We start from the raw sequence: 26,324 nt of genomic DNA, 5'->3' as shown, positions 1-26,324 counted from the left end.
TGCCGCTACATCGCGGCATGCTAACACATCAAGAAAGCAAACTGGGAAGGGCTGAAAGAGATGTCCAACCTCGCAACTGAGGTGGAAAAGAACAAAGCCACAACTACTACAGAACAGCTGTGGACAAAATTTAAGACGACACTTCAGGATGCAACCCAGAAATTCATTCCCCACAAGACCGCCAGAAAAAGGGAGAGCAAGCCTTGGATCCTGACACCAGATCTGCGAAGCCCAATCAAAAGGAGAGACAGAATATACCTTTCGGAAGATGCGCACTGGCAAACAGGGAACAGAGGAGCTCAAAGAATTAAGAGGTGAAGAAGCTCAGAAGACAAGTCCAGACCCCCTTTTAGTCAGTGATAGAATAGTCAGGTATTGACTGTGATCACTTTACAGAAGGAAAGGAAGGGAAGGAAAGAACAAAACTGACACCTGACCTGCCGGCAGCAGCAGGCTTATGCCACTTTAGCATCCTAAATTCCTGGAGCTGAATTTAGGAGTCTTAGTAGGACGGATGGAATCCCGCTTTAGGATGCTTAAGTAAGACTTTACCCTGCATGTGTATGTACTTTGAGGCTGATCTTTGGAACTACGTCTAGGATGGGGAAGATCATGGATGGGGCAACTTGAACTGAGCAGAACGGGCACCGGCAATCCATGCCGGCCGACTACAAGACCTGAAAGAAACAAAAGAACGGGAGGAAAACCCCGAAAACCTCACTCATCTATTCAGCACAACCATTTCACCCACTATAGGACTGAACTGAGACATTGTCGGGAATGGATAGAGGGCAAAACTGATGCGCAAATTTCTTCAAAACGGAACAGTCTCTCTGGGCTTTTCCAAATACAATATACCGTGACTGAGCAACATGCTATAGACGTCACGTTCCTGGCATCAGAGAGCCATTCCCACCGGCCCCTCTTGCGGCCAATCAGTCAGCGTGGCAGCCTCTGTGTATGTGTGTGTGTGTGTGTGTCTGTCTGTCTGTCCCGGTGTGTGTGTGTGTGTGTGTGTGTGTGTCGGGGCTTGTGTACGTTATGTGTATTTGGGTCTGTGCACTTTTGTTTGTGCTTTCATATCTGTGAAACACTGTGAGCATGTTTGTTGCATGTCAGTTTTGTATGCATGCACGCGCGCGCGCGCGTGTGTGTGTTATATTTATTTGCTAAATTGTAATTATATCTATTATCATTATTGTATTTTTATTTATTTTCATTTATCATTATTATTATTATTAATTTGTTATTATTTTCATCATCATGATCATCATTATTATCATTATTATTATCATCATTATTATTAATTTGAAAAAAAAAATCATTACTTTTGTTCCCCTTTTTTTTCCTCATTTTTCTTCCTTTTTTTTCTTCCTTAAGGCCTAAGTGTGTTGTCAGCAAAGTGTATCTTCTGAAGCGTACTCGCCATTCCGTGGTCAGCGCTTCCCACATTGTCCTGTCCACAGTTACACATACACATGTGAAGCAGCATCCCCCCTGCATGGCTGACCCCACTGATATGAATATGTTATATTTTTAGATCAGTGGGCTGACCCCCACACACAGACACTCGCAGTTGGGCCAGCGTATGCTTTTCCCTTCCTCCTCTTTTGCCTTTGCTTCGTGTATCCATGTCTGAATGCCAGCCCTTGTTTAGCACATTAAAAGTGTTAAACTAACAAATGCGTCTTGTGGCTTGAATGTGTGATACCATCACCAAGACCCCCAAACCACCACACATTTATCCTCAAGTACTTGTAACTGTGTGGCTGCTCTAGCTTATGTGTGTGTCAACCTCTCTTGAAAATGTGGCAAAACTTTTAAGTCTTGATCAGCTGTAATTTCTTGAAAGACAATGAACACTTTGATTAATCCACATAGGCCTCAAATTGAGGTGAGCAGAGAATGTACCAGAACCAGTCAGTGTCAAGGACAGACATGTTAATGTGGATTTATGCTGCTTTAGATGACCGTCAGACAGACTTGTACAGAGAGAAGGCTCCATACACAGACAGACAGACCAAACAAGTCTTATAGCTGTCCTTACAGACATGTTAAGTTGCCAGATTTTGTCGTCTGGTTGTGCTAGTTCATACGTTTTTTTCTTTATTATCCCGTGATATGTATGATATTGTGCTTATATACAATTAAGTCTGACTTATTATTAAAGGGAATTAGTGCATGGGATTCAGCCATGCAGTCTATCTGGTGTCTGTTTGCTTTTATAGAACACAATATGCATGCGCTTTGTTTTTGATCAACTTATAAACTTCACCTCTTATATTGTTTCATTTTTGACAAAATATTTGATTAATTGCCTGCATGACTGCATGTGCTGGAATCAATTAGATTACAGCTAATGGCAAAGCCTATGCAATCAGTAAGTATGCAGCAAATAATCTGTCAACATGTAGGTCTGGATTGAGGGGGAGTCACTGCGTCGGATTAAAATGAAATTGCTGGAGTTTAAAACTTGAATGGGGGGAGGGGTGGGGGGTGGGGGGGGGGGGGGGAGGCATAATATTGTATCAAACCCTTTTTCTTTTTTTTGTTTGTTTCCCTTTCTTGTTTTTTTTTCCTCCTTGCATCTCTGTGTATGTTCCAGTTACGAGTTCTGATAAAATGTTAGAGTTTAGAACAGAATGAAATCTGTTTTTTTTGTGTGTGATTTTTTTTTCTTGATCACTTTTTTGTTTGTTTGTTTGGCACATGTGTGTCTATTTCCTCACTTTGCTGGTAAAAACAAGAAGAAGAAGCACACAGACACACACCAACACACAAACCAACTTGCCTCTTACAGAGTCTGTCCAAATGCATAATTATATATAATTTCACAAACTATCAACTTCATTTCCAGAGTCCTTTCAGTCGATTCTTATGAATTAAAGAGAGAAAGGGATTTTTTTTAATGTATTAAAGAAAATAGCGTGATGTGGAAATATCATAACTGAAGTCTGGTGAAACCTGTATATCAAATGACAGACAACAGATAGATAAGTAAAAGCTCACTTTAAATAAAAGGAATTTCATACAGAGTAAAGATATAAATAAATGAATGAAGTGTCCTCGTGTCAATACAAGAACCTATGGTGAACGTTCTTTCTTCTTTGCTGCTCCTCACATCTGGAACAACCTTCTTCATCAGGGTTTTTTGAGAAAGAGTGGTCATGAATGTTTTATGTAACTTGTAATATTTTTCTTTAATGTAAAGCGCTCTGAGCTCTTAGAGAGAAAGGGTGCTATATATATGTACATTATTATGATTATTATGATTATTATTATTATTAAATTGATTGATACATGAATAAATCTAAAGCATACTCAGCCTCTTATATAGTCTCTGCCTGTACGTCCCCTAAGGAGTTGAGGTACAACATTTGATTGCAATCTAGTAAGCAGTTAAATGATGGCCATTTCATCCTTTGGTTACTTTATGATCCATACATGCATGCACGGCTGCCATGCAATTACTGCATAGACAGTTGATCTTGTCACCCAGCTCATACAGGAAGCAGCTTTCCAAAGCTTATGGGGAATTTAACACCACCCCATGCAAAACAGCAATCCCACTTTAAAAAATGCACAATCACAAAATGGACACAAGACATGACAAGACAAAATCCTTTATTTTTTAAGATAATGGATAATCTTTATTCAACCAGTCCTTGCCCTAACTTGGGTTGACATAATACTGCAAGTTATAAAGGTCTAAGCATGATGGTATAGCAGATTATATTTAAAAAACAAAACAAACCCCCCCAAAAAAACAAAAACAAAAAACCCCCCAAACCCCCACTATCATCAGAATGTAAAATAACTTTGTTGGACTGGGAAAGTATGAGAGAAAGAGAGGGGGAGAATGTAAAGGGGTAGAATGGAGCGAAAAAAAAAAGATTTGTTTTATTCATTTAGAATTCATACTGAATTCAGGACCAACTTCACATTTCTCAGAGTTTCTTTATCTTTACAGAACAAAAGATGCAAAACAATTAAATTAATTAAGAAATAACAGTAAATGTCTACATGCATGCAAGCCACACCACACACACACAGACACACACACAGACACACACACACATTTCTAACACAGACACCCCTCTCTCTTTCCATTGCATACAAACCAAGCCCCAAAAATATCAAAACACAGATTTGTAATGGTGTTGATATTATGTATATATTTTCTCACATATTTCAAACAAAAGACAACTCCATTATATCAAACACGTGTACTGGGTTCAAGCAGTCCAGTAGTGCTGTATCAGTATTACATTACAAGCATTCACTCTGTAAATGTTCACAGAATACACCATTGTCCAGTATTCTTTATTTGTAAAATAAAACAAAAGCATAGTTACAGCAGTCAATTTTTCACCATTATTGATTTTTGTTTTTTGTCCAAAGGGTAACCGTGGAAACAAGTGGATTCTAAATATCACTGAATACCATCCACAATAATGAATGTACTAAATCTTAAATGACCAGCAGAACATCCAAAACTATAAAATGTCACATCATTGCATACATTTTCTACTTTATGGTGTTATTTACTTGTGGTAAAATTGCATATTTTGTCATGTATATCATGTAGGTATAAAATATTTACAGAACAAAGAGCCTTAGATGAATTTTTAAAACTGCATTCTGTCAATGAACTGAAAATATCAAGGAAAAAAAAGAACATATTTCAAGGTGAGAACAAACAATAAACAAATCTATCACATCATCAAAGCAAGCATTAGTTTTTCAGTTCTCTTTCAGTATATTGTTCCAAAATGACAGGAAAAGGTGTATTCCTTCACTCTACCTACCCCATACAAGATTTACCATTGTCCCCCTCTTTGTTTTTTTCTTTTTTTTTAATCCACTTTATTGAGCACTTTTAGCAAATCATCCACAATGTGCACACTGGCAGTTCATCTTGCTGGCACATTTTCCAGAGGAACGGACTGTCTTCAGTGAGGAAACGATGTTTGATCGAAAATGCTGACAACGAAAATGATGGATAATCACTGTGCAAAAGTAGGACCAGTGGGCTCAGAAAGTACACATAAACAATTGTTGAAGCCGGCTGCTTTCACAGAGAAGAATTTCTGGATTGTTTAAGTTCCTGCAATGAGTGGATCTGGATCTGATCTCCATTTGACAAACATATTATTTCTGTTGCAGCATAGAACTAGATCTGCTGGGTCAACTGTCAGCTTTGTACAAATGCATAATGATAGACAGGAATAAACTACCATACATGCAACAAAACCTGCCTGGGTGGTGTCATCTTTGAGAGATTTGTGACATGTAGCAATGGGGTAGTGCTACTGACAAGATGCAACCACAAAAGCTGGAATAACATTGCCGTTGACCATTCTATACGGCAGTAATAAATTCAAAACTTTAAACATTTTGCTGATTCACATGTAGATCTGGTGCTCAAAATATACACATGGGTAAAACAAGTCAAAACATTCATGACAAGTGACAGGTCATAGTTCATGTCAACACAGTTTATCACAGCTGTCAGTAAATCTGTAATTCTTTTCACTTGCAGACATTGACTGATGTTTTAGCAGTAAACCACACAAAAATTTAAAAAACAAATTTTACTTCAAAACAATGGTCACTTATTGGTTTTCAGCAGGTTTCAGTTTTACAAACAGACATAAATCTTTTTTTTCTCTTTTTTTAAGTGACAAAAAACAATCAGTCTGAAGTTTGCTTTTCTACCTCACAAATAAGATGATCAGTTTCATGCTTCTCTGCTGTATTCATGGTTTGCTCATATCATTTCTTTCTGCTTTCTTCATGAGCTGTATGTTTTGTTGTTGTCTTTTTCCGTTTCTTTCTTTTTCATGAGCTGGAATTAATAGAATGTATTTCCAGAATACACACCTTCTGATGTCAAATCACAAACTGAATGCATTATGCCATGCACATTCAAGTTACATTTTGTTATAACTGAAGGAAGGCTTTGTTATATTTTCTTAAACATGTGGCAGTTGATTATCTTGTGATTCTTTGGAATGGAACATCCAATGTTTATGACTGTTCAGTTTTTTTTTTCATATTTTTGTTTTCTGTGTTGTTGGGTTTTTTTCCAAATGAGTAGATACTTTCATATTTTTTCATATTTTTGTTTTCTATGTTGTTGGTTTTTTTTTCCCAAATGAGTAGATACTTTCAGATTTATTCATATTTTTGTTTTCTATGTTGTTGGGTTTTTTTCCAAACGAGTAGATACTTTCAGATTTATTCATATTTTTGTTTTCTATGTTGTTGGTTTTTTTTCCAAATGAGTAAATACTTTCGGATTTTTTCATATTTTTGTTTCCTATTTACTTCTTTTTTTCCCCCAAATGAGTGGACCGGATCTTTCATGTATTTCAAACATGTAATATTTTTGTTTCAAAAAAAGTACTTGGCTCAAAATGCCAATGAAATTTCAAAAGTAACTGTGAAATAGATTTATGATTCAAAATGTGCGCTTCCTTTCACACATACAAAACATATATTACATACACTCTTTCTGTTATTTCTAAAACCGAATCTGATTTATGTGACAATTTGCAAAACATCTTAAAATACTTAAGTGGTTTGTCTGGTTTTGCAATTCTGGGATAGTGCTGCTTTTGTTTGACAACATTTGCAGAACTGTTTGCCTTGTGGCTTATTTCATCTTCTTCTTTTTCTTGGCGACACGGCGTTTGGTTTTGGCGTCAATGATGTTCTGAGAATTCTTCTTGATGGTGTTACGATTTGGAACATCACCATCATCCTCTCCACTGTCTTCATCATCTGAAGAAATGACAACATGAAGCTTGTAGGTCTGCATTTATGACATCACGCAATTACAGATCACTAAAACACACATCTCTGCATGTTTTCACATGTACACACACATACAAACACACACACACACACACACATGTACACACACACATACACACATCATGCATTACAGATCACGAAAACATACATCTCTGCATGCATTCACACACACACACACACACACACACACACACACACACATGAAAACACACACACATGTACACACACACATACACACACAAGTACACACACATGTACACACACACACACACACACAAACATGTATACACACATGCACACATCCACAAAATCAGTACATAATTATTTTCATTGCTGTACATACCATCGCCGTAATCAAAGTCTCTGTGAGTGGTGGGCAGTTTAACCCTGGTGTTGTACTGTGGAAGTTTCCCTTCTATACTGGCATGGAACTGCACAACAAAGGAAGCGTATATTAAGTCTTGTACATAATCAAACTTTGTGTTGTGTTGTGTTGTGTTGTGTTGTGTTGTGTTGTGTTGTGCACTCAGGTCTTCCATGCCTGGCCTTAAAACCAACCCCTTTCCACAATGGCTGCCCCCATCCCTGTTTCAGTCTAAAATGACTAGCTTTTTCAGTAAATATATCTTAAAGCTTTGCCTTTTATCCCTCTGGATCAGTTATGCATACATGTGAATGACAAGCGTGAATGCACTTTGGTTTGTCTTTGCACAAGATTTAGCACTGTACAAATGAAATTACTACTATCATCATTATCATTTATTGCTCATAATGAATAGACTTTCAGTCAGCAACTTAACCCATTCAACACTTGGCAGTTTATAGCCTCAGCAGGCTTCCATGCCATACTGATGAGGAAAAACCACAGAAAGTATACTGTTTTCCCTCCACACTACGTATGGACACACCCAGAAATACTGTAGAAGTGAGTGTCCTTTCTTTGCGGTTAATGGATATGTAGGATTGTGAAAACTCTTTTAATGGGACAATTGTGATGCCACAGCAATGCTTGGGCTCAGTAAGTTAAACAACATGAACAGTACCTCTTCCTCTTCCATTTGACGTAACATCTCATTCACGTCTTTTCCGTCCAGTTCCTCCAACAGTTTCAGAAGTTTTTCCTCAGACGTGGACAGCTGATCCAAAACGTATTCATCAGATGATGGAGCAATCTGAGCTGTGGGTACATGTCCTTTATTCTGTGGAAAAAAATGGGGAAATCAATCACTTAAAAACACCATAATCCGTTTTAAAATCAATCACTTAAAAAGTTTACAACCTTTATAAAAAAAATCAATCAATTATTTGAGAAATTGATAATTCAAAAATGTAATAAAAAAAAAAAAAATCAATTATTTAAATCATTACAATCTACTCAAAGAGTTGAAAACAATCCTCTCCCCCACCACCCCAAGAAACAAACTGTGTCATAACATTGTTCTGGACTTGTAAATGGGGAACATTAGTCGTATGTGGTAAGCAGGTCAGCATCAGCTTTATCATTACTTTGATGGGCACAATATTTGAATGGTTAAAGTGATGGAGCTTCAGTCTGGTGGTCCTGAGTTTGATCCCAATTTCAGCCCCTGGTGGATTACGGGAAGAGATTTTTTTTTTTTCCATTCTAGTAGGTCAGCATATGCGCAGACTTAATAGTGCCATAAGCTTCATATGTACACATTTGCAAAAGATCAAATATCAAAGATCCCATAATCCATGTCAGTGTTTGGTGGGTTACATAAACCTAGCTGGCTATATGGTGGGGTAAAAACATTCATACATGTCAAAGTCCATTCATACATATGAGTGAACATTGGAGTTGCTGCAGAAAGAAAGACAGAAATCATTACTTAAAAAAAAAAAAGAAAAAAGAAAAATGAAAGGCACTCACAACTTTCAGATCATTCATATTATCAGCTAGTCATCACAGAAAGAAAAAAAGAAATCATTACTAAAAGTGAAGACGAAAGGTCCTCACAGCTTTTAGATGGTACATATGAGTGAACATATGAGTTGCTGCAGAAAGAAAGAAAGAAACCATAACTGAAAAAAGAAAACGAAAAAAAAAAAAAAATTGCTCACAGCTTTCAGGTGGTACAGTTTATCGGCCAGGTGTTCAACGCCGGCCTTGACCTGCACCAGGGTACGGCTGGCACGCTGCAGTCGCTCGTCAGCTTCGTCACGTCGCTTCTCCTCCGTGGCCAGGTGGCTCTCCACCTCCTCCAGCATCATCTGCCCACTGCAGCACACAGGGTTCGGTTCTCACTGCTCTTCATGAAAGGAGGAAGGTGGCAGAGTGGTTAAGATAATTATATGCCAAAACAGTGTCCGTGAAGCTCTGGCTTCGAATCCCAATCACGCCTAATTTTGGTTTTTCTTTTCCCTATCATGATCCAATCAATGGCAGAAGACAAAAAAGATAGCTGCTCTAACTATATTTTCTTTTCAAAGACTATTTCTTTTAAATAATTATTTTCAAAGGTTTCAACAATGATAGTTATTTATATACGAGTATTAAGATCAGAACCCGTGCTCAACATACAGTTTACACACGCAAAAGAACCCAGGTCAGCTTCCTTTCATGCTTCCTTTCCATGCAGTCTTTCATCCCTCTTTCTTTTGACGGACTATATATTTCCTTCGGTTTTCTTTTTTCATTTTCTTTCTTCCGTTCATTTTTCATTTTTTTGTACTTTTTTTTCCTGTATTTGTTTTTTGTTTTTTTGTTTTTCTTCTTTCTTTTGTTTGTCCTTTCTCTATTGTCAATGTTTCTATTTTTTTCGTTCTTTGTTTTTCCATTCTTACATGAAATATTTCCATGCAAACACCTCAATGGCGATACAAACGGCCAGAAATTGATTGACATAAAGATGAAAAGGTTCTAAGGTCCCATATCCTATTACAGCCATGTTGGCAGTGAATTCACAATAGCACAATAGCCGAGTGGTTCAAGCGTTAGACTTTCAATCTGAGGGTCCCGGGTTCAAATCACGATAACAGTGCCTGGTGGGTAAAGGGTGGAGATTTTCCCGATCTCCCAGGTCAACATATGTGCAGACCTGCTAGTGCCTGAACCCCCTTCATGTGTATATGCACGCAGAAGATCAAATACGCACGTTGAAGATTCTGTAACCCATATCAGTGCTTAGTGGGTTATGGAGACACGGAAATACCCAGCATGCATGAACCACGACAGAGTCATTGGCAAGTCGATATTGGTTGTGTACCGGAAAGAAGAAGAAGAAGTGTGTCCAGGGCTTGGCATAGGAAGGTGGGGCCCAATCCTCTTCTGCCCTTTTAACCTTCCCCAGTGAAAGTCAGGTACACACCTGAGTGGAGTGAGGAAAATCAGGGTGAAGTGTCTTTGCCAAGGACATAACACCAGGCCGAAACAGGGCCTGGAACCCTGATGACTAAATGGATGGATGCAGGCAGTTTCATAACAACAGACCCTTTGTAGACTGAAGCACCAAGAACTCACCTGGACAGCTTGGCCTCTCCAGAATACTTCATCTCCTCAAAGTCTCTCTGCAGGTTGGTCTTGTCCTCCCTCAGACGCAGGATCAGCTTCTCGTTGTCCTTCTTCAGCTCCTCCAGGTGCTCAGTAGTCTGCCCCTGGTGCTCAAAGCGCTCCACCACTTCCTGTTACCACATCAGTTGTTTTTTTTCTTTTTTCAAAGAAAAGGTCTTCTTCTTTTTTTTTTTTCTTTTTTTTTTTAAAGACGTAGATGTATGTCCAGATAGGTTTCAACTTAAGTATGCACTGGGGCTGCTTATGAAGAAGAAGAAGAAGAAGTGGAAGAAGAAGAAGAAGAGGATGAAGAAGAAGGAGAGGAAGACTGAAGAGGATGAAGAAGAAGAAGACGAAGACTGAAGAGGATGAAGAAGAAGAAGAAGAGGATGAAGAAGAAGAAGAGGAAGACTGAAGAGGATGAAGAAGAAGAAGAAGAGGATGAAGAAGAAGAAGAGGAAGACTGAAGAGGATGAAGAAGAAGAAGAAGAGGATGAAGAAGAAGAAGAGGATGAAGAAGAAAACGAAGAAGACTGAAGAGGAGCAGAAGGAGCCAGAAGGAAGAGACGAGAATAAAGGAGGAAGGAGAGAAAGGAGACAAAGGAGGAGGAGGAAAGGAAGATGAAGGAGAAGAACACTAGCAGGAGAAGATGAAGGAGAAAGAAGAAGAAGGAGAGGAGGAGGAGAAGGAGGAAGACAGAGTTAGCAAAAGAAATGAAAAGAAATTAAGAGGATTAACCATCCATAAAAATATACGTCAATGGTTGCTTTGAATTCATGAACTAAGTTTTCTGGCGCTTGCAGCATACATGCACAGACACTGACTGCACTGTTATCATTATCGTCATTTTCCTCTCTCTGTCATCATTATGGTTATCATTGTCAGCTTAACCAAGTATTAGCAATATATGGTCTCTGTCATCATCACTGCTTCCATCATCATCATCACCGTTGTCTGCATCATCATCATCACCATCACACAGTTATCATGCTCGCTCTGTCATCATCATCACAATCATCAACATCATCATTATTATTCTCAGTCATCATCACCACCCTCTTCCTCCTTACTCCGTCATAATCATCTTCATCATCATCATCACATTTATCATCTTCAAAGTGATCATCACTGTCACCATCACATTTATCATAATCCTCACTGTCATCATCATCCTCACATCTATCATCGTCCTCACTCTATCATCATCCTCATCATCACTCTCAAGTTTATCATCGTCATCACTATCACCGCTGTTATCATCATTCCTCATTCTGTCTTCATCACAGTCATCATCATCACCATTACCGCCATCATCACCACCCTGACCACAATCATGGCTGTCCTCTCACCCAGGTGTCGGCGACGCCGGTGGCCTCCTTGATGTGCCTGAAGGCCTCCTCGTACGTGGTGATCTTCTGCTGCTGCTCCTCCCCGCTCACCGCCGCCTTCTCCTGCGGGCTGAGCTCGTCCTGGGAGATGGAGCCACGCTGGGCCTGCCACCACACACACAACACACTTTCACTTTCTTCGTCTTCTTCCTCTTCCTTCTTGGGCTGCAACTCCCACGTTCACTAGTATATACGAGAAGGCTTTCACGTGCATGAGCATTATTCTACTCCATGTTGTATTTGTATTTGTATTACTGTTTTTGTCACAGCAGATTTCTCTGTGTGAAATTTGGGCTGCTCTCCCCAGGGAGAGCATGTCACTACACTGACAGTGCCACACAATTTTTTTGTATTTTTTTCTGCCTGCAATTTTTATTTGTTATCCTATTAAAGTGGATTTTTCTACAGAATTTCACCAGGGACAATAATTTTGTTGCCGTGGGTTCTATTAAGTGCGCTAAATGCATGCTACACACGGAACTCGATTTATCGTCTCATCCGAATGACTAATGTTGGCAGCCATACTCTGATTTCAGGCACAAACAGGTCTGCATGAACGATGACCTGGGAGATAGGAAAAATCCCCCCAATCATGACCCACCGGATACGCTGAAACTGTAGATCGAACTCAGGAAACTTGGGCAAGAACCCAGCACTCTAACCATTCGGCCACCACACCCATCAGTTTCAGTATGTGTCAAAGCAAGCGGACAGATCCACATTAAGCCACACCACATCTGCGTTAAAAATCAACAACCACATAAGCGCAACCTGTGCATTAGCCCAAAGAGCTGGCAGGTTTTGAGACAGAATAGACATGAATATGCAGAGAAGAAGAATGAGAAGGAAATGAGTGTGGAAGGAACAACAGAAAGGATTTGAGTGTTGGTGAAGGAGGAAGAGAAATGGAAGGAGTCTTTCCCTGTTAGAAGCACGAAATTTGGCCAAGCAGAGCAAACCGATAGGCCTAGTTTGCATCAGTTTGACATGGTACAGTATATGACACCAAAAGAAAAGTTTTTCTTTTCAACAGATAGAGGGAGGCAGCCAAGAAGGGTAGATAGAGGGAGGGCTTGGTGAGGGGTGGGGCAGGGAGCATAGATGAGAGAAAATTGAGGAGGAAAGGGAAGTAGAGAGACAGACAGAGACAGAGAAAGAGAGAGACCCACTGTTTTCATTGTAACTTCCTTGCTTGCATTCATGCCTGTTTGCCTTTTAAACGGACATTTGTAAAACCATAGAGCAAATATCACCCAGTTTATAACAAAAGTACACATGATCTTGGACATCTGTTGGTCTGATTGCCCTGTACTGGATGAACGTATGCCAAAGGTCATGTTCTGGAACACCTGAACATGAAACTATACAACAACAATAAAAAAAAAAAGAAGAAAAAAAAAAGAAGGAACAACAACAAAAATACTATCCCAGTTCTGGTTGATCAGAAATAACAAAATAAAATGTGTGAAAATTACTGATAATTTCTTTTTTTTTTCATTCCTTTTATCTATTAGTTTTCAAACTGACTTATCTACCTGTTCCCTTTCTGACCTAAACTCAACATTCTGACCGACTGACTGACACACTGACTGACCGACACACTGACTGACTGACACACTGACTGACTGACCGACACACTGACTGACTGACCGACACACTGACTGAGTGACTGACACATAGACTGACCGACACACTGACTGACCGACACACTGGCTGACCAACACACTGACAGACCAACACACTGGCTGACCGACACTCTGACTGATTGACCAACACACTGACTGACTGACACACTGACTGACTGACCGACACACTAACTGACTGACCGACACACTGACTGAGTGACCGACACACTGACTGACCGACACACTGACTGACCGACACACTGACGGACTGACTGACAAGCTGCCTGACTTACCAGACGTTTCTCGATGCGCTCGTGCTGCATCTTCTTCTCCTCGGCCTCCTTCTTCATCTTCTGCAGCTCCACCTCACGCTTCTTGCGCTCTGCATACACAGTCTCCTCTAGACGCTGCAGCTCACTGACAGAGGCCTCCTTGGACAGCTCGGCGTCATTGTGCATGGCTTTCAGCTCCTTCAGCTCCGCCCGCGTCCGGCGGATCTCTGCCTCTATGGCGTCCAGCTTGGTAGGGTAGTTCTGTGCCTCCTGCAGGCAATGTGGGAAAAATCACTGACTGAGCAGAGGATTGACGCTGGAGCTTGCTAAAGGAGGCAGGCTTTGATGTGTTATTACAATAATGATGATGACAATGATGATAACAATGATGATGACAATACTACTACTACTACTACTAATCATAATCATCATAATCATAACTACTACTAATAATAATCATAATAATCATAATGATCATCATAATTAAAAAACAAAAATAAAAATACTAATAATAACAATAATGATCATCATAATATTGATGATACTACTACTGCTACTACTACTAATAATAATAATGCACATTTGTATGGGACATACAGTGAAGTTCTAAGCACATTTGACAATACATGTGGCATAAATAAGGAAGAGAAACTGTATTGTATTGTATTGTGTTGTGTTGTGTTGTGTTGTGTTGTGTCATGTTACATCAAATCATATCATATCATATCGTTGTGTAGTGCTGTGCATTGTAGTGCAGTGCATTGTATTGTATTGTATTGTATTGTGTTGTAGTATAGTATTTGCACTGCACTGTATTGCATAAATTTTTGTTTTTATTTCTTTGTGCAAAAGGTTGTGCTTCTCTCTCCTGGGGAGAGTGTGTCTGCAATTTTATTTGTTCCTCTATCAAAGCGGACAATCCCACAGAATTTTGCCAGGGACATCCCTTCGCCTGCCATGGGTTCTTTCACGTGCGCTATTGAGTGCAAGGTGCACACATCGCACCTCAGTTTATCGCCCCATACAAATGACTAATTGTGCCTATTACTATGATATGAATACATACCACACCAAACACTGAATGAAATGAGAGGGAAGGTGGGGGAGCAGGGAGATTTTGGAGGGGGAGGGGGGATTTGGGGATGGAACCTCACCTGCTCGAAACGAGCCTTGATGTCCAGGTAGACCCGCTGCACCTGCTTGGCCTCCTCCGTCTTCATGCTGACCTTGTCGTAGCTGTTCTCCAGGTAGCGCATCTGCTGGGCATCGGCCGAGTCGCCCTTGTCGGTGGAGACGGCGTCGGAGGAGTCCTTGACCATCTGGTTGTACTGCGTCTGCAGCTCCTCCAGTCGCTTCTGCTTCTGCACCGTCCTGTGGTTCATCACGTTGGATCGCTTCACCGTGTCACACACCTTGTGGTCGAAGATGGTGATGGCTTGCTGGAGGGTTTTTAGGGAAAGAAAAAGAAGTTTTGTTTTGTACAGTTTCAGTTTCAGTAGCTCAAGGAGGCGTCACTGCGTTCGGACAAATCCATATACGCTACACCACATCTGCCAAGCAGATGCCTGACCAGCAGCGTAACCCAACGCGCTTAGTCAGGCCTTGAGAAAAAAAAAAAAAAAAAAAAGGTGAATAAATAATAGATAAGCTTACACAAATAAATAAATAAATAAATAATAACTATAATGTAAAAAAAAAAAAAAAGGAAAGAAAAAAAAAGAGGTAGTAGTAAAAAAAAAACCCAAAAAACAAAACTACTTTGTTTTGTACAAGGTCAGCAAAAGAAAAATAGACAAACAAAAAAAAAGAAAGAAAAAAAAAACCCCTGAACGGAATCATTTCTTTACTTTGTCAAACACAAGAAAAGAAATAACAAAGGTTAAACAGAAAAAAAATGAACAGAATTATTTACTTACTCTGTCAAACACAAGAAAAGAAATTGACAAAGGTAAAACAGATAAAAGAAACATATTTTTTCAATTTGTCACATGCAACAAAAGAAATCAACAAAGGTAATTCACACACACAAAAATAACCACGATTATTTATGTACAGCCATCTTGTCAAACACAACAAAAGAAATTAACTAAAACAGAAAAAAACAAGTACACAGATCCAATTCTTTGTCAAAAGCGAGAAAAGAAATTAATACACACTCCTCTCCAGCAGTCTATTTCAGCCATTCCCATCATGAGGGATGGACTTCACAGCTGAACCATGATTAACCACATTATATGCAGGCTTCTCTTCAAATGTACGATGGTAACATTCACGATGAATTAATCAACAAAGTAAGACAGTCACAACATTCAGCAGAAAATCACCAGAAGTAATACTGAGATAGTTGCAGTTGGTGTAAAGTGAACATGATGATTGATGATAATGGTTATACATGACAGAATAAATAACCATAAATGACAAAAAAAAGAAAAAAAAAAGAAAGAAAATTAAACAAACCATCATCATCATTTGCATCATTATAATGATTATGATTCTTCTTCTTATTATTATTATGATTATCATAAATACATTCTCATTCTTACTATTCATTATAACCTCATTCCTCAATTTTCTTCCACTTTGTCTCCATCTTTTCACCCATGGGTTAGAAAAACCCCCACCTCTCCTGATTTCCTGAACAGCCCTGACATTCTTACCCTTCCTGACTTGTTTGACAGTGCTGCTCTCTCCACAGGCCGGTCATGGAACGCCTTGTTGATGACGTGTTCATCTTGCTGAAACACAACAGTGGGGGAAATTCAATTCAAAATACTCTATTGTCTGCTTTCACACAATCAAAACAGAAAATTTTCTTTAGGCTTATTCAAATGCTTGTCAACAGAACCATAACTGATATAAAAACAAACGAGTAAGCTATGCTCCCTTCACTTCCTTATCAACATGCACACACCAATAATCAGTCAAAGGAAAAACATTCAGGTAAGAAAAATATAGCATTCTAAGACACAAGTGAAATACAACTAAATTAATAATCCATACACCATTTATTGGTTACTATGTACATATCAATCATTAATTAAAAGAAAAACATTCAGGTGAGAAAAATATAACATTCTATGACACAAGTGAAAGGGAAAAAAAGAAAAGAAAAACAAGAATCAACAAATAGATGAATTAATTAATCAATAAAGAGCAACCCAAATACCCCTCCTTGACTACCATGCTGACGTCAGTCATGTAAAAGGAAAACACCCTGGAAAGAAGAAGAAGAAGAAGAAAAAAACAATCAAGACACAACACCAACAACAGAAAAGACTGTAAACAAATAAGTAAACAAAGTTAAAACTATGACTGAGATCATGTGCCTGTAGTAACAGTACCCCCTCCCATGAAAGAAAAAACCAAACAACACTCATCATGACAGCAGTGAACAAGTCATGTCAAATAACTGAACAAAAAACATTACTTGAGTGTTTCATTAATCACATGCAGCAACAGCAGAGGGGACAGATATTTCTTTTAAAACATGTTTTTCTCTGCTAGTGGTATTTTACTCTACCTACCAGAAGAAAGTACTTGGATGGCAAAGTTATGTGAGTGGGTAGGAATAGAAGCATACTGCTTATGTTCATGTAGCTAAGTCAGTAATTAAGATGTACCCAAATCAGCAGTTTAGCTTCACACGCTGGCCACCATTCTTTCTCTGTCTCTGGACCTTGCAATTGGAATGAACTTCCTCTTTCTCTTCATCAGATCTCCGCACTAAGCTCTTTCAAGTCTGGTCTTAAAACTCACCTCTTCCCAAAATAGCCTCCCTTCCCTGCCTCTTCCTTATCTTTAGTTTTTCCAGTTTTAGAGTTATGCATGCGTGTGAATGACTAGCTGGTGCGAAAGCATTTTGTTTCTGCACAAGATTCAACGCTATATAAATAATTATCAATCATTACATGCAAATCATTTAAATTTTAAGTTGTACAGGGCAATTTAAAAAAAAAAAAAAAGAGAAAGAATAAAGCAGTGCTTGCATGTTTCTTTCTTTTCATCTTGGAATCAAACTCATGTGGCACAACTTGCCTGCAGCCTGTCGCTAAGTCGCTTGCGAAGTTCCCAGGTCTCCTTGCGCAGAGACTGAATGGACAGTTTGTTCTTGTCGATAGCATACACTGAGGACTCTAGGTAGGCCTTCCTGTCTCCATCTGTTGGACACATATATATAACAATGTTTGAAAAACCTCTATCATCTTTACAAAGCATCTGTTGGTCACATAATATTTGACGAACCTCAATTGCATGTATACAGCGTCATATATATATATATATTGAAGGTTACTATGTGAAAATCTTTAATGAATTCAGTTTCTCTATCACTGAGAAAATACTTGTCAAAAAGCAGTTCACTTTTTGGGGGGCACCCGATATATATATATATATATATATATATATATATATATATATATATATATATATATATACAGATTTGTTGATGATACCATAAGGTTACTATGTGAAAATTTTCAATGAATTCAGTTTCTCTATCACTGAGAAAATACTTGTCAAAAAGCAGTTCACTTTTTTGGGGGTGCCCGATATATATATATATATATATATATATATATATATAATAAATAAAACAAACTTGAAAACCAACACCTATTTTTATTAAACAATGAAAAATAAAAATCTGAATTTTCGCTGTTACCCAACAGATTGGTCTGAGACTACACCCATAAAAGGTGACATAAATGTTATTTTTTTTGTGTCATCTTCCTGAACCTTACATGACATCTTCTACTATGTAAATATATCATGTTCTTTTCAGCATATATATCTTTATATATATATATATGTGTGTGTGTGTGTGTGTGTGTGTGTGTGTGTGTGGTGTATAAAAACTTTAGCAAGAATGACTTTGGGTGATGTTTCTAAGCCCTAAGAAAAATGTATTAGTTCCCACTCCTTTACCCTGCCCCCACAACATTCCAGCATTTGTGTGCGTGCGCGTGCGCGTGTGCATGATGCACTTGTGTGTGCTTATCTCTGTGTACGTGTTTGTGAATGTGAGTGCTTTACTTTTTGTAACTCTGAAAATCTTAATTTCAAGCGCAGCTTGAGAGAGAGAGAGAGAGAGAGAGAGAGAGAGAGAGAGAGAGAGAGAGAGAGAGAGAGAGAGCACTGAAGCCAGATGCCGAACTGAGATCGAAGGGTACGACAAAAATAATGTCAAACAAATGCATTCATTTTATTTGACAGCAAAACGGGCACTTACCAATAAGACTGATCTTTGCTTTCAGTTCCTCAATTTGCTCTGAGATAGGCCGCGGGGCCAGACCTTTAGGCCGGGGCATCTTGGTCGTCTGGCTTCGCTGTTGTCCAAGTTACCAGAACTATGATGCGAACCCCTGCTTGGAAAATGGCGGCCTTGTTTACCTGCATCCAGTTCCCATGGACGCACGCACGCGCGGACACCTTCTCTCAACCAAGGGAAATAACTTCAAATCGCTCTGCCAAGTGCTTGATTTTCATTTCTAGGATTTGAATAAAATATCTAGCACATGTCGGAAAAATTTTGAACGAGAAGTTGATGGTAAAAGCGTTTAAAACACAACAAGGAAATATTTTTTCATAGCAACATTTAACGATAAACAGGCATCGAATCTGTTGTTCAAGATCGCAGAGTTGTGTCCCGTGTTTGGCGCATGGCAGGAAGCGATCTCCTTGGCTACGGACGGCGGTGTTCGCTACACAAGTGATTGAGGGAAGCGCGGAGCGGACGGGAGGTGTTTGTGACTGCCTTGCTCTTTTGTTCCAACTACCCCCGACCGAAACTTGAATCATCCGTGTCAAGATGGCCACGGCGGCAGCTCCTAGCGGTCCCTTTACTTACACAGCCCCCGGAGATTTGGGTGTGCACAGGGAAACGATGCTCAGCAACGAGCTTTTGTTGAGGGTGAGTTGTGATTAAATAGTGAGCTTCCTCAGACGCTTCACACTGTGTTATTCTGTTGGCCTATATGTGCGGGGAAAAAAATAATGCTAGCGTCTGCATGCTGCGCTCATGCTGTAGCCAGGCAACGGTTTATAAAATGAGAGGATGTTCTGAATGTTCATAGATTTGCTTTCAGGCTGGAGTCTTGAATCAGTTTATAGATAAATTGTTACGCCTTATACGGTATTGCTTAAAATACAGATGATTAAGGATGCAGATTGTTTGGTGACTTGATATCTTAAGCAGTTTAGGTTGAGAGATGTATAATTAATCAACTATGTTTAGTATCTTGATTTCTTATGCAATTTAGGTTTGAAATGGTGAAGATGAATATTATTTCATGTCTAACGAATATCTGAGGCTATTTTGGGTTGAAAGATGTATGGTTGATTTACTGTGAGTGCTGCATTGAGTTGTTAGAGAAGCTGGAAACTAAACCTTGTCATTTAACGAATATGTATGTTGTGCTGTGCATGCTATGGTGTTGATGTTGTTGTTGTTGTTGTTGTTGGTGGTGGTGGTGGTGGTGGTGTGTGTGTGTGTGTGTGTGTGTGTGTGTGTGTGTGTGTGCATGTGTGTGCGTGCATGTGTTTGTGTGTATGGTATGCATAGTGTTTGTGTGTGTACATGCATAGTATTTGTGTGTCTGTTTGTGTGTATGGTACATGTGTGTATGTGTGAGTTGTCTTCAAATGATAATAAATGTTCTAATTTAAAGCAGGAATCAAATAGTCATTAAAGTCAAAAAGCACAGAAGCTGAATGGGAATGTTAAGAAATAAGCTTTTTTATTTTATTTTGTGAATCCAATTTATTAAGATAAAAGTCACTTAAAGACAACCAAGCAGTTATATACTAGTTGTAACTGATTCTTTATTCAGTATCTTAATTATGTTTCAAAAAGTTTTTTTAACCTTTTTATTCAAGATTTTACAAATATAGTGGCAACAAAAAGTCATACAAGAAAGAAAAAAAAATGAACAAAAAATGAACACAAAAATTCAGAAGAATACAAATGGAATACTTTTTTCATAATTTGCCATATACTTTCAAAAACTGTTATCTTTGGGAAGAATGAAGCATGCATAGCAGATGACAGCTGCTTTTAAAGGGTATTTATGTTGATAATGCCATTACTATTTTTCAAGAGAAATGACACTGGTACATGAAACTGAAAGGGACATTGCAAAAGTGGATTATATAGCTTTTATGCATGTCAAAAGACTGTCAAGCTGAAATAATGACAGGTAATCATTATTATGTTTTTTCCAGGACAAAGTTGGGCAGCCCAAAACACGAGGTTTTTACTTGCCAGGCCGAGGCTTCACATATGGCCGGCCCAATGACAGACGAGATCTGACAGCTGCAGATGGTAAGCTGAAGATGACTTTGCATTCATTTACAGGAGGAAATGTGTTAAACAGCGTGACTGAGCTTCATATTTGTGAATGGATCATAATTCATTAACTGACCTTAATTCATATGTGAACTGATTTTCATTTATTAATGTTTTTTTCATATACATCTCTGTCTCTGTCTTGTCTGTCTGTCTGTCTCTCTGTTTTTCTTTCTGTCTGTTGTCTGTCTGTCTCATTCTCTCTGTGTGTCCTTTTCATTAACTCTTCATATACTAACTGCAGTGTGTACTTTTAATACAGATATTATGCATCTGTTTTCATATGCATCCATTGTCCATACCCTCATCCTCACCTCATGTTTATTTCTAGTTGCTAATCGAGGCTTGTTGTCTAAGTATGATTAAACCTTGTGAGTCTCATGCATTCTCCCTCTGTGTGTGTGTGTGTGTGTGTGTGTGTGTGTGTGTGTGTGCATGCGTGTGTCCATGCATGTGTGCAAGCATGCGTGCGTGTGTGTTGATAAATGGAAGGAGATAGGATGGGGGAGTATGAAAGGTGAAGACAGCATAGAACTAAGATCTTTCCAACAGGCATAAAGAAAAGGAAGAAAAAAAAGCACAAAAAAGCACGACATAGTTCCAGACATTCATGCAGTGTACATTCAGAATATCATTTTCTTGCAAAAAGGACAGACTAGAAATGTTGTTATGTTTATTAAAAAAAGTATGTCAATTAATATGAAAAAGGAATCTATATATAGTCAAGCAAACATGAATGAAAAAATTCAATGAAAAAAAAATACAACCCTGGCAACGCACCACAAGCAGACTGGTGGAGATGGTAGATAAACTCTGCTTTTAAAGAATCCCAGTGACGGAAGACTTTGATCATGAAAATACTTTCATCTTTTTTGTAACGTTCTACACATGGCACACAGTACATTGTATTGAAACGCTGCTTTAAAGAGAACAGCAAAGCCCAGCTTAGCACATCGCAGCATGGTCTGATATATTTTAACCTAACCCAGTCACATAAACTACATCACATCACATCATATCACATCATGTCACATTACATCACATCACGTCACGTCACGTCATTTCATGTCACATCATATCACATCACAATCATGTCACGTCACATCATGTCACATTACATCACATCACGTGACGTCACGTACCATCACATCACATCATATCACATCACATAACATCATATCACATCACATCACATCATATCATGTCACATCACATCATATGTCACATCACATCACATCATGTCACATTACATCACATCATGTGACATCATGTTACCATCACGTCACATCATATCACATCACATCATGTCACATCATATCACATCACATACCATGTCACATCATGCAGCACCATGTCATGTCAAAACACGTCACATCACATCAACATATGCCATGTCACATCATGTCACACCCTGTCATGTTGCTTCACTTCATTATGTCACATCACATCACATCAGGTCACATCATATCACATCACATAATATCATATCATGTCACATCATGTTGTGTCACATCACGCAGCACCATGTCATGTCACAACACTTCACATCACATCACACTATGCCATGTCACATTGTGTCACATTATGTCATGCCCTGTTATGTTGCTTCACATCACATTATGTCACATCACATCACATCATATCACATGGCATCACATTACATCACATCATCAAATCACACCATGTCATGTCATGTCATGTCATGTCATGTCATGTCATGTCACACCACATCAGATTACAGAACACACATCATATCACACCTTATCAGATCACACATAACATCAGATCACATCACACACCACATCACACTACACTGCATCACAGCACACCACATCATGTCACATCCACCACACCACATCCCAGCCTGCTCCACCCCAACCCAACCTTACTCAGTTCAGAACTGGGTGGAAGTGGACCGCGGCAGAGCTTGCAGGCATTAACTGCCTGTAGGACTCTGGGAACTGTGGAATGCTGTGATTGTATCAACCAGTCCCCTTTGATTGTAACCACAGACCTTTCAGCTGCCCCCTTATCACTCTGATAGCAAAGTCTGTGGCCCAGTGTGTGGGGGCACCTTCATTGATGTGTCTTTAGTTGCCAGTGTTGTGTGAGGAAAAGGATATCAGCAGAAGAGTGGGACAGAAACAAACACACACACACACACACACACACACACACACACACACACACACACACACACCACACACACACACACACACACACACACACGTTACCGCCAAAGATATCCCAACCCCCAAAGAAAAAAAACCCCAAACAAACCCAGCAAACTCAGTGCCCACAAAATCCCCAGAATGGCCTCCGATCCCAATAGCACGTCTGACCCACTCTTTCTTGATCTCCTCCTCAGCACACACTTGCAGCCGGCAGCGACCCGTGAAAGATTAGGTGGGTCATGTTGGCACTGTGGTGGGCCCCTGTTGGCATGCAACCACCCTTGTTCTGCTGTAACTGGACACTCCTGACTGCTGTGGTCTGGGGGCCCTGTGTGCTGCCAGGGATTTAATCCCCTGGCCCCCTTTTTTTTGTGGAGCTGTAGACGCATGAAAGAAGAGTCACTCGCACACAGACATCCACACACACACACACACACACACACACACACACACACACACACACACACACACACATGCCCACACAGATGCACAGAAACACAGACACACACACACATGCACACACACAGACACACACACACAGACACACACACACAGAGAACACACAGACACAGACACATGAACACACACACACACACACACAAACACGGAAACACACAGACATACATATGAAAACACACACACACACACACACACACACACACACACACACACAGCCCCTCATTTCTAATATCACTTCAAGTGGAAAGACGTTAAACTGAAGACGAACAGCCCCTCGCCTCTTCCACCCTGAAACTTCCCCATACCTAGTACCTCCTCTCCTTACGGCCCCCCCCCTCACTTCCCCCCCTCACTTCCCCCCCCCCCCACATCCTCCACCCCCACCACTCTTTCAGGAGTCCCCCAGTAAGCATATGCGCCGTCACCACCACACACCTATGTAAACCACATTGAAATTGGAGACTTTGCACAGCCAGCAAAGAAGTTCATGCACAGGGAATCCCTTTTTATGAACACTAGGACTGCTAGGGGCAACGCTCGCCACATTTACTGTAACATAAAACCCCTGCAACAATTCACCGCCCGTCGCTTTCATTGTGATGGTGTTCAAGTGGCTGAAAGAACTCAATGGCCTTTGCAACACCTTTACACACAGCCCTGCTGGAAACACAATCACAGAACTCAATGGCCTTTGCAACACCTTTACACCACACCCCCCGTCTTACAGCAAACAATCACACTTGGAAAAGCTGTATAATACAACCCATTGTATGCTTGTTTTATGAACACATGGTATGCCTTGCACGTGGCACACTTTGGGGATATATATAGAGACCTGTTGAACACGTAAACATGCACACACTCAAACATACACTCACACTCACACATATAATAATTCATACACACACACACACACATGCTTGCATGCATATTGTATGAATTGTATTTTACTTCATTGGATTGCATTGTGTTGTGTATTGTGTTGTGTTTTGTAGTGTTGTGTTGTGTGTACTGTTTGTCAAAACAAATTTATGTGTGTGAAATTCAGGCCGCTGTCCTTGAAGAGAGCAGACCACCACAATGCAGTTCTACCCATTCTGTCTTTATCTGTTTCCCGTTTTATCTGTCAACAAGTGTGTTTGTGCCACTATCAAAACAGATTTTCAGTAGATCGTTACCAGGGGCAACCCCTTTGTTGCCCTGGGTTCTTTTACATGTGCTAAGTGCATGCGGCACATGAGACATCAGTTTCTCATCTCACCAGAAAGACTAACACCCAGACCACCACTCAATGTCTAGGGGAGGAGAGGGGAGTAAAAGCCCCTGTCCGTGCATGGGACTCGATCCTGGGAACACACGCCTCCTCGTCCAGAGTGCATTACCACAACTGGCCACCTCTCCACTTCTTAATCCCAGTCCATCATAGCAACCATAACCTGTTCACTCTCTCACGACGTGAATCAACTCCCCCCACCCCCACCCCCCAACCCTCCTCTGTGTTTCCCAAAGCTGCTTGCTGGGATTCCAAACACACTTGGTTGTTAAGCTCTGACCCTCCCGAGCACTGACCCATCCATTAGCCGACACACTCCATCCGGTGCACAGCAGAAAGCGTTGAACAGTCAGGTCCAACCATTCCAATCTGAGTTGTTTGTTCAGTACACAGCCGAGGGGTTTGAGTTGGTTCAGTGACTGTGACTCTGGTTTCACTTCATTGGTTATCATGATCACCGGATCAAGGACTGGTGGGCGTGCTATTTCTTGTCCAAATGACTGGGCACATTAGAGTGTCTGAGGCAAAAATAATGGTAGTTGCTAAACGGTCAGTTGGTTGGTCTTTCTGTCAGTCTACCTGTCCACCAAACTACCTAGCTAATTATCTGCTTGCCTGTCTGTCTATCAGTCTTTTATTGTATTTATCTGTCTTTCTAATACTAGATACAGCACTCTGTGCTTTGAGATATCTGCTTGTCCCTTTATGTATTCACATACTTATTTCTTTTTTGTTCATTGATGGGTTTTCATCTCGGTGCCTGGCTAACTCACTGGGTCTGTGCACAGATCAGGCATTCTCTTCTTTCCTTTCAATTACTACCACTACTACTGCTACTGCTACTACCACTACTACTGCTACTACCACTACTACTACCACTACTACTGCTACTACCACTACTACTGCTACTACCACTACTACTACCACTACTACTACCACTACTACTGCTACTACCACTACCACTACTACTGCTATTACTATTCTTCTTCTTCCTATTGTTGTTGTTTTGTTATTATGGTGGTGATGATGATGATGATTATGATTATTATTATCATTATCATCATCATTGTTTTGTTATTGTTATTTTTTATTTCATTTTTAAAACATGTGTGGGTTCGAAAGCAGCTAGATGTATCGTAGCATATGATTATGGGGTCAGTCTCCACACCTTGACGTCTCCTTCACACTGAAACTGACACTCATTAATTTGGTTGATTGATTGACTGGTTTCCTCACAAGCCCTAAAGGGATGAGGTGGTTTCAGCACCACCACCCCCCACCTCCCCCGTCTCTCTCTCCCACCAAGCCTTTGATTTATTATCAGCTTGTGTCTTTGTTTATGTATCATATTTTATTATGTCACTTCGTTTATTAGTCTATGAAATTTATTTATTCATTTGTTTGTTCATTCATTTATTGATTGACTTATTCATTCATTTATCTAGTTATTTATTAATTGA

General features: G+C 39.8%; 2 protein-coding genes across 4 annotated transcripts in view; one reads left to right on the top strand and one right to left on the bottom strand.

The window, feature by feature from the left end:
- Positions 1-4,148: 4,148 nt before the first annotated feature.
- On the bottom strand, positions 4,149-19,029 carry LOC143289840 (outer dynein arm-docking complex subunit 3-like). The gene is made up of 11 exons (XM_076599024.1): positions 18,844-19,029; positions 17,652-17,773; positions 16,274-16,351; positions 14,771-15,055; positions 13,638-13,886; positions 11,681-11,824; positions 10,301-10,461; positions 8,902-9,058; positions 7,863-8,018; positions 7,163-7,250; positions 4,149-6,786 (listed from the first exon to the last, which is right to left on the bottom strand). The coding sequence occupies exons 1-11, from the start codon at positions 18,920-18,922 to the stop codon at positions 6,659-6,661; spliced, it is 1,647 nt and encodes a 548-aa protein (XP_076455139.1). The 5' UTR covers positions 18,923-19,029; the 3' UTR covers positions 4,149-6,658.
- Positions 19,030-19,293: 264 nt separating this feature from the next.
- Positions 19,294-26,324, top strand: part of LOC143289839 (cilia- and flagella-associated protein 77-like) — an 18,919-nt gene continuing 11,888 nt past the window's right edge. Inside the window, exons 1-2 of one of the 3 annotated variants that reach the window (XM_076599021.1) lie at positions 19,294-19,524; positions 20,835-20,934. In XM_076599021.1, coding sequence (XP_076455136.1) covers positions 19,423-19,524; positions 20,835-20,934 — 202 coding nt within the window. In that variant the 5' untranslated portion in view covers positions 19,294-19,422. The remainder of the gene's footprint in view (positions 19,525-20,834; positions 20,935-26,324) is intronic. The other 2 variants (XM_076599023.1, XM_076599022.1) reach the window with 2 other exon arrangements.

The sequence above is a fragment of the Babylonia areolata genome, chromosome 14, assembly GCF_041734735.1.
Source record: "Babylonia areolata isolate BAREFJ2019XMU chromosome 14, ASM4173473v1, whole genome shotgun sequence".
Lineage (NCBI taxonomy): Eukaryota > Metazoa > Mollusca > Gastropoda > Neogastropoda > Buccinidae > Babylonia > Babylonia areolata.
This window is presented reverse-complemented; position numbering and strand designations above follow the sequence as displayed.

What these genes read in the sequence shown, in the direction of transcription:
- LOC143289840 (XM_076599024.1), bottom strand. Translation starts at nt 18,922, where the DNA reads ATGCCCCGGCCTAAAGGTCTGGCCCCGCGGCCTATCTCAGAGCAAATT. An exon ending in GACTTAGCGACAGGCTGCAG is followed by an intron (nt 16,352 to 17,651) that starts GCAAGTTGTGCC and finishes GTTGTGTTTCAG; the next exon opens with CAAGATGAACACGTCATCAA. An exon ending in CCGGCGTCGCCGACACCTGG is followed by an intron (nt 10,462 to 11,680) that starts GTGAGAGGACAG and finishes ATGTGGTAACAG; the next exon opens with GAAGTGGTGGAGCGCTTTGA.